This window comes from Dipteris shenzhenensis, chromosome 21, assembly GCF_047967505.1.
Source record: "Dipteris shenzhenensis isolate YYH24624 ecotype China chromosome 21, Dip_SZ_1.0, whole genome shotgun sequence".
NCBI lineage: Eukaryota > Viridiplantae > Streptophyta > Polypodiopsida > Gleicheniales > Dipteridaceae > Dipteris > Dipteris shenzhenensis.
Genome location: NC_141616.1, coordinates 15,355,019 through 15,364,420, shown reverse-complemented (window position 1 = coordinate 15,364,420; position 9,402 = coordinate 15,355,019). Strand labels below are relative to the sequence as shown.

The 9,402-nt window shown below is 45.1% G+C and overlaps 1 protein-coding gene across 1 annotated transcript; it reads left to right on the top strand.

Moving 5' to 3' along the window:
- Positions 1-5,184: 5,184 nt before the first annotated feature.
- LOC147888542 (uncharacterized) lies at positions 5,185-6,738 on the top strand. Its single transcript, XM_087392460.1, has 2 exons — positions 5,185-5,217; positions 5,299-6,738. The coding sequence occupies exon 2, from the start codon at positions 5,325-5,327 to the stop codon at positions 5,688-5,690; it is 366 nt and encodes a 121-aa protein (XP_087248586.1). The 5' UTR covers positions 5,185-5,217; positions 5,299-5,324; the 3' UTR covers positions 5,691-6,738.
- Positions 6,739-9,402: the final 2,664 nt, after the last annotated feature.

Sequence of the window (9,402 nt, the reverse complement as noted above, 5' to 3'; positions counted from 1 at the left end):
GATTGAAGTGTGTTTTTCACTTGCTTCTAACAGAAGGATATTCTTAAAGTTGTCCTCAAAAGAATACATTTACAGAAAGGGATTTTATAATTTCATGAAAATCTACAAAAGGGGTAATAATGATTTCTAGAAAGTGGTTACATAGGGCTTTATAAAAGAGGCATTGAATGCACGTGATAGAGGAATCTTACACTAAGTGACCCCCCCGAGATATGTCGATGGAGCTTCCACTCTTGACTACTCCTTGTGGGAGCAATGCATAGCACGAGTCGTCCACAAGCTCAACGGTGACTCACATGTCGTGGGGTAGTTGAAGATATGTCGACGGAGCTTCCACTCTTGACTACTCCTTGTGGGAGCAATGCATAGCATGAGTCATCCGCAAGTGTCACTCAAGCGGCCTCCGGATTATTGCAATGTGGTTTCGCACGAGAAAGAGGGAAGGGAAAGAGGAAAGGGGGAGAAGGAGGAGGAGGAAGAGAAGAAGGAGAAGGGAGTGAAGGGGGATAGAGTGACAACCACAAAGGCACTACAATGGAAACAAGAGAACACCCAAAACACTCTCTTGGAAGAGAAGAGGGAGTTTGTATTCAAACTTGTGCAAACAACAATGAAGACCAAAGTCAAACTTTTGGCCTTTTATACAAGTAAGCTTTTGAAGGGAGGGCCAACCCTTTTCCTTTTTAGCACTCTCCCTCACTTTACAACCATGGGCTCTTGGGCTCGTAGGGCACCAAGGCATATTGCTCTTCTTATCGACTCTCCCTCTACTAGCGGAAATAGCACTTGTGTTAACCATATTAAAGCGCTTGGGACAAACCTAGTATTAGGAGGTGATCCTGACAAGTTCCCAAATAGTGCTTGTGTTAGCCTCGCCACTCCTAGGCTCAGGTGATTTGGGGTTCAAACTCCCTGGGTACTCTCACACCTTCACCTATTTGGGGTTCGAACCTCATGAGTGCGGCTCAAAACTTGGAGTGATGAGGCTAGGCTTCCCTAAGACACTTAAAGGTAATCCTGAATGTTACTAAGAAGCCTTTTCTTCAGAATATTTGGAGACTCCCTAAGCTTGAACTGTCTTCTTTCATGGCTATTTTCGTTGGCATCGCTATTTCCCTTGGATGTGGAGCTAAATAGTGCAAGGCGCATACACTTTGAAGTATGCATCTCCTTGTTCCAACACCTCCTTATTCCAGGCGGGGGTAGCTAGAACGTACCACCTGTGCACGTTTCCTGGAATCTTTGGACTTTTAGGCGGGCTTGGGGTATTTGCGGATAAATTCCCTGAGTTTGAGCTATACTCCTTTCATGTGCACATTGCTTGTAATCATTGACTGTGGTGTATTTGGGTATCAAAATCCCTTGAGCTTGTCCTGTTGAAGTAGATCATTCGGCTTGGTCACCTTTATTCATTGATTACCCTGCATTTGGCGGTTGTACTTGTGGATATTAACAAGGTCTTATAGGATAGAATCCAAATTTGATACATATATTAATTCTGATAAGACCTTTAAGTATTTTGGATTGCCTTAAATACATGCCCCTTATAGTCTATTTCACAATTGTAGCTATGCCCTTTTTATATTATTCTCTTGCAAGAAAAGATTACGGATTCTGTACAAATACAAATAAAGTTCAGGATATGATAAATTGTTTTGTTAGAAGGATTACATGTTAGCCGGTAAATATTAATATTTTGGTTAGCTTTCTCACACACATGCTTGGATTCACATTAATAATCATAACTCACAATTCCTATAAAACAATTCTAAATAGAAAGAAGATTACCTTGAAAAAGTCACCATGTTTTCTTGATTATCCCAAAATGGGCTATCTATCAAGATGGCATGGCATTGATCAAAGGCCTTTTCTTCGGAATATTTGGGGACTCCCTGAGTTTGAGCTGTCTTCTTTCATGGCTATTTTTGTTGGCGTCACTATTTCCTGTGGATGTGGAGCTGAACAGTGCCAGGCGCATGTACTTTGAAGTGTGCATCTCCTTGTTCCAACACCTCCTTGTTTTGGGCGGGGGCAGTTGGAACATACCACTTGTGCACGTTGCCTGGAATCTTTGGACTTTTGGGCGGGCTTGGGGATCAAACTCCCTTAGTTTGAGCTATACTCCTTTCGTGTGCACATTGCTTCTAATCATTGACCGTGGTGTATTTGGGTATCAAAATCCCTTGAGCTTGTCCTATTGAAGCACCTTTACTCATTGATTACCCTGCATTTGGCAGTTGTACTTGTGGATATTAATAAGGTCTTATAGGATAGAATCCAAATTTGATACATATTAATTCTAATAAGACCTTTAAGTATTTTGGATTGACTTAAAGACATGCCCCTTATAGCATTTGCTTTGTTTTGTTCTTCTCTTTCAAGTGCTAGTTTAGTGGATGTTGAAGGTTTGTATTGATATGCCAGTTGGTGTTGCTTGCTACCGACATAAATCTACAGCAAGTTTTCATGTTTTTTCTTGTCCACAAACTGTCTGTCTGCCTGCCATGTCCATGTAAGCCTGCCTGACTGCATCAGTAAAAACAGCCACCCTTTTCTTGAAGATTCCAAGTAGTCCATTCTTTTTACTCTGGTTCATTCGTGCTCGTGCTCGTGCTCATGCTGTACTGCATCTGCTTGCCACTCCTCTACTGCATAACAGTTGACATGAAGCTGCCTCTGTCCCATTTTTTTGCCACTAATCTACTGCAACGCTGCCCCATTTCTTCCACAATGTTCTACTGATGATTCCAAGGGAAAAATGACCATTGAATCTGCAGGTTCTTTCCTAGACCTGGCTGCTGCCATATCCAAAGTAAATCACCATGCTTTTTGGTCATGTTTCTTGCTATTGATCACTTCTTTCTGCCCCAAGTCTTCTAGTTGCAATGACAGTATCCATGACCGGTTCCCTCTTTCGATCTCTCCTCTTCTTTCTCTGAATTTTATTGAGGATTATTTGCTCGAGGCTTCTCCACTTTACCATGGCTCTATCCGCATCCTCTCTCCCCATCAACACTTGGAGAGATACTCAGGGTCTGGGTTCCCAACCCGACAGACAAAAAAGCAACTCATTTTGATGCAAGAAGGGCTTTGGTAGTTGGTTTACTATGATCCTCGCAAAACTCGGCCTAACCTGGTGCTTTCTACCTTGTATCCTCTGTATGATCATTGATGCTGACCTCTATAATCAATTCATAGATCTTGGCCGTGCTAATCATGATAGTCTTATAGTTTGCTAGGTCCATGGGGTCTTATGCTGTATGTATTAGGGCAATGGTGCTAGAGAGCTAGTTGGGAGGAAGTCCGACACATGCAAACTCATGCCATGAAAGTGGCAAGGGTGTCAATCCCATGGATTACATACTCAGCTTGTAATCCATCATGATTCCTTGACCACCCATTCTTCAAACAAAATACTTTCCAAACCAGGCTTTCCTGGTTTTTTGAACCACATGGGCTTGGCCTGGGATGCATTTTATCCGACAGTTTTCCAGATGTCGAATACTATTGGATGGAACATTCCATGTGCTAAAGAGGGTGGTGGATATGGGTGTAGGGATTTGCGACAACTCTGGGTGTGACAATGGGATCTAGAGGCCGGGGTGGCCAATGAGACCAAGGAGTGAAACTATAGAGGACCGAGGGAAGGGGGGAGGACGTGAGCAAGGGAGGGATGTAGGCAAGAGGGGTGGAGATCAGAGGAGAGAGTAAGGGTGGGGGAGGGGTAGATGAGATAACTACAAGTGAGGAGGGATGTGTCATGGGGAGTGGAGATAGCATTGGCATGAGGATGACATTGGTTGTCTTTAGGCAGGTAGCATTGTGACATAAAAGAGAAATCTGGCCTCTCATGAAGCCACGTGTTATTATTTTACATTTATTTTTGAAAATTTCTCTTTTTTTTATAAAGAACAAGAAAATCTCCCACTTTCAACGTAACTGTTCGTGTGTCCGTTCCTTCTTTGTGAGATGTGTTAATTTGTAGAGTGGAGAGCTTGACGAAGCTCCAGCTATGGAGGTCGCTGCCTTTTAGAGTGGAGAGCTCTCATTTTGCCTTCCTTTCTTCCTCAATTCCTTCGTTTTTCCCACCTTCCTTTCCTTCCTCTCTCTCCCCTCCATCCCTCTCCCCCTCTCCCATCGATCTTTGCTTCCCTCATCCCCCCTTTCTCCTCCCTCCCCGTATGACATTCCCCTCCCTGCCTGCTTGTTTCATTGCTGGCCTTTCCCTCTTCCTCTCTGCCCGTATACCTGCTCATTGCAATTGCGCGACTTATCGGATTTGTTCTCTTGCAGGTTTCACCCATTGCCACTTCTCAAGTTTAACGCGTTTGGATCGCCTTGCTTTGGGGCTCCTTAATCAATTGCTGGAAGCACAAAACGGCTTGGCTTATCTCCCGCGCATGCTCGGCAATCTGGAATTACTTCTGGCGCGCAAAGACGAGGAAAGAGTCCGCATTTTTGTGTCGATGGATCAACGATCGACCAGAAGAAGCGTGTCCTTTGGGGTTTTGCGTTGCGACTGTTCTGGCGATGGAGACAATCTCAGCAATGTGGGCAACTCCCCCACAAGTGAGGACGCGAGAGCAGGAAATGCTCACCGGAGGCGTCGCAAGAGTAAAAGCAGGAAAACCCAATCGTTGCATCCAACTTTGGACTTGCTTAATTCAAAGGATGAGGAGAGACCCTCATCTCCATGGTCTCCACTCTCAAACTTGGAAGGAGCAATCCTAGGATCTGATCAAAAAGCTCTCTGTCAGAGTTCCTCGTTTTGCTCCGAGCCTTGTACGGTGGTGCCGGGAGATCATGTTTTCAAGGTTAGTTCTAATTGGGATAGGCAGTTATCAAACGGTTCTCTACCTTCTTCTTACAAATCGCAGGAAGCTGGTGATGTCGTTTTGTCACAGCTTGAACTTTCGCAAGCATGCAATGGGTCCTCAAAGCCCATACACAGTGAACAATTTGAAACTGCCGACAGGCCCTTGGCTTCCTCTTGCGGGGAAGATAAAGTCTGCGACAAGTTATCGTCGGCGGAGTGTCCACAAGCGCAATTAGGGTGTCCTCGCAACTTTTCTGCTGTTTTACCTGATGATGAAGCTAGAATTTCAGGAGTACTTTCTGCTGTTGAAGTCTCCACGAGTCAGGCAAATCCTAGTTGCAGTTCTAATGGGGATGTCTTGCAGGATAGTAGACAAGCTGCGGGAGAGTTACTCTCACCAGGTGCCTGCTTTGTATTCCATCTTTCTTGTCATGGGTTGCACCCTTAACAAATCTTTCTTCTCTTTGCGTCCTCTTTTGCAGGTTTAAGCCTGGAAAGTAACAGAGCCATGGATGGTGGCAGTGCCATTTGGTCAGTGCCCAGGTCAGAGCTGAGACAGCGCATTGTACGTGTCTTGGAAGAGGAGACTTGCAGATCTCAAAGCAACGAAGATCCTCTTCCCAAAATTGGGGATGAAGCTACCAGTAACGTTTCTTCTGAATGTACTAGTACTAGAATTGATACAAGGGACGGCCAGGGATGTGAGCGCAATGATCGAACTCCTGAAGTACCAACTCGAGTTTCAATTGTCCATCATGGGACCCCTCAACTCTTGAATTGGGAGCAGCTGATGGCAGCTAACTCTTCCTGTGAGTTTGTTTTGGATGCTCCCCATTGTTCATCAAATCGAAAACATCCGTGTGCATACACTTGAGCGGAAAGAGAGCCAGGGGCGAATACAAGCAGAGGGTTTTTCCATATATAGCATGCGCAGTCAGAGAGAGAGAGAGAGAGAGAGAGAGAGAGAGTGAGATCATTGCCATCCACAGAAAATCCATAGGGACCAAACAGAGTACAAGGTACTTAGATCTAAAGGGAGAGCGTAAGCTTTATACATCGACTGTACAATCTTAACACGTGAGGGAGAGAAAGAAAGATGTATTAACGTAAAGACCCTTTGCAGAGTACTAAGCACTAAGCTAGAACAAAGTAGTACTGAAACTCAAGATCAAAATACATAGCCCGGAGAGAGAGAGAGAGAGAGAGAGAGAGAGAGAGAGAGAGAGTCTATTAATGCCCATGGGAGACCAACAGGTCAATGGGACAAAAAAAACCCATGTAGTACTATCTGCTTAGGGAGGGCCCATAGCAACTCCCAAGTATTGGGAAACTCCGTTTATTTAGAGTACCTTCATAAAATCTGAAAACATTATTGGCTATACATCCCATTGTAGGAGTAACATCATCTTTTTTTGTAAACCAATTTTAAGGAATTAGAGCCAGGTCTTCCTCATCCTTTGTTCATCATCCAATTGTGTTTTATTTCCTTCTCTAGATTGACACCCGACTTTCTTTTACAATGAAATTTCTGCTTCAGATCCTCCAGTGGGCCCTTTACACGCTTCTTTAGTGCTCTTAGATCATCTTTGGGCGAGTGTTTTATCTCCATCTTTTCAATTCCCCGTTCTACTTGCTGTCGAAGAAGCAGAATTGCATCATCCGTGGAAATGTTCAGTGGTGAAGCTAGGATGATAGCGTCTTCCCCAACTTTCCATCCAAGTTTGGCTTCCACAAATAGAAATGCCCTGCTGTCTAGCCCTCCTTGAAGAATGCATACACCATATGTTAGATTCTCACTGTGCCCACGTGTGAGCCCCCGATTTGAGGGGACAAGGGGCAGTGAGTGGTAGGAGGGCTAGGGAGCGAGACCCAGGCCGGAACTGGAGGGAGGATAGCATGGGATAGCATGGCAGATATAGGCGACCAGCACACGGGCTGGTCGCAGCCTACAACAGCAGGTATAAGGGGGCCTTAGGCGTCACATGGAGGCTCCAGCAGCAGCGCAGACTGGCTGCCCAGGGCACCCTTATATAGGGGCTTGTGGCAGGCCAAGTCGTCCCAACCAGGGCCACTGACCAGGGCCAACCCTGGTCGATTTATAGGGCCCATGTGCATCCAGTGTGGATATAGCAACCTATGACTGTACAGAGAATGCAGATCACGTAACAAAAGGGACCAAATGTAAAGCTTGTCGAAAAGCTTTAAACTTAGGCCGCGGAAGAGTCTTAGTGAATAGATCTGCCAAGTTGTCCTTAGTGGGAACATAAGACAACTTGATGTCACCACTGACCATCTCTCTCTGACATAATGATAATGGACCTCAATGTGCCCCCCCAAGTGTAGACTACATTTTGCAGTCCCACAAGGGCATGGAAGATGTCTCATCAAAGATGACATCTCTATTGACAATCACCCTCCTGTTGGAAGGCTCATAAAGCCTGTAGCCCTTACTCTGTGCACTGTATCCCAAAAATATACATTTTATAGCCTTATCATCCAGCTTTGTCTGCCTCTGTGAAGGCACATGTGCATAGGCCAAACACCCAAAAGTACGCATATGAGAAATGGTTGGCTTGTGTCCTTTCCAAGCCTCACAGGGTGTGATTGTTTTCTAGGCTGTGTACCTGCCTACAAGCCCTCGCCATGCTATGCCATCTGTCCGGGATACCCTGCCATGTGTTGCTTGCTGCCTAGACCCTCTCTGCCATGAGGCACCTCTGGCCAGGCCTAGACCCAAGGGCTGTTGCCCTTGCCATCCATCCTGCACAGTCTTGCCATCTGAGGCAGCCTCTGAAGCTCTTCCAGGTATGTCTTGAATAGTGCTGCCCACATGACAGCCTTGCTGCTGTCCATGTTGCAGCCACCTCTTCTTTCTTGGCTGTGAGGTGCTGCCCATGTGGCAGCCCCTTCCCTCTCTCTTTTCTTTTGCCCACATGGCAGCCATGCTGCTGCTCATGTGTCAGTCTCTCAAATCCTAGGTTCACCCCCCCCATGCTCTCCTCATATGGGGCTTACAAATGGGGAGGTGACCTTTCCAACATATTCATGTTGTGTTTAGACATATAATGTCGGGTTTACATTTGAGTTATGATCTAGTGGTTTTGACATTGTGCTTTTTTTGGAATAGATATTGCAAAGCAAGACAAAGGCTTCAAGTGCCGATACTAAAATCTCAAAAGTAGACTATAGATGTTGCCAAAGGCAAGAGAGTGACTTCAAGTGGTGGTGGTCATAGCACATCCAACAAAAAATGTAAAGCCACTAAAGAAGTGTTCAATGGATGCAAAGTCCCAAAATGGCAGTGGTACCTTGAGAAGTGGTAGATAATATAAAGAAGATCCATCTATTTGTGAGATGGTACTACAACATTCAAAGATGTAGGTGCAATGACCAGAATGACAAAAGATGGAGTTAATATGGAAAGTGATAAAGCCGTGTTTGTTAAAATGTGATTTACAATGTATCACCTATCACCTCTTTCCTATGAAGATCCAAGACACACAAAGGGAAAAAAAAATTCAATGGTGGATAAATCGGAGTGGAATGTTGTTTTGAGCTCCATACCAGTAATTATCTAGTATCCACCAAGTGGCTCCCAATCTTCACCTTACATAGCAAATAATTACTCCCATCTAACTTGCCTCCCTGGCGAAGTTGGCAATTCAAATCATGAAGCCATGGATCTGAAGAAACTGGGAGTAACAAATTAAAATGACACCACACACTGTAACCAAACTCAACAAATCACACCTGACTGAATTGGAATCGACTTTCTTTTTGCAATGCACCTTCTTCCTTCAAGTGTAGTAAATAACTAACATAGATCCCTTGGGCTCCAAATATCATATCAGAGATACTAGATCAGCATATACCAACGCTGTCCCTGAAATGGAATGAAAGGTTCCCATTGATCACAGGACTCTCAAATCTCCCTCAAACACACATACGCAGTTGTAGATGAAGACACAAATTTGGAGCACTCAGCAATGTATGCAACAGAACTTCATGACTGTAATCCTGAATATGTGAAACATCAATGTTGAGCTCCAAGTGGACAGCCTCAAAGCTGGCCAAAAGTTCTGTTCTAATTGAGCAGTTCTAATTGAGCACCAAAAGTGGAATATGGTCCAGCCCCTACGTAACATGTTTCCTCCCTTCTCCACATGCCTCTAGAGGGCTTCAGTGGCTTGAGCCTCCATAATAGATGAAGTGAATGGGAGAAATCGGCCCCTTTGTAAGTGAGGAACCTTCCCATCCTGTATTTGGCCACCTGGTCCTCCAAACAGGGCCAACCAGGCCTCTAGCTGGGCCAACCTTTGTCCCCATATGCCAACCTACCTACTCCCCCAGACCGACCTGGATATGGCCGACCCAAAGTGGCTCTTCCACAAGGGCTTCGATGCCCTACTTAAGCCCCATTTGGCCCTTGCATGCACACAGCCCCTTCCAAATAGGGGTACAATTGCTTCGTCTTTCCCCTTCTAGAATGGAAATCGTACCTTGTCGTCCTCATCAAGCAACTTTGTTGAGACTTTCTAGGGGAAGGACTGGTAATATATACTGAGATTCACCAGAGCCTGGAGAGA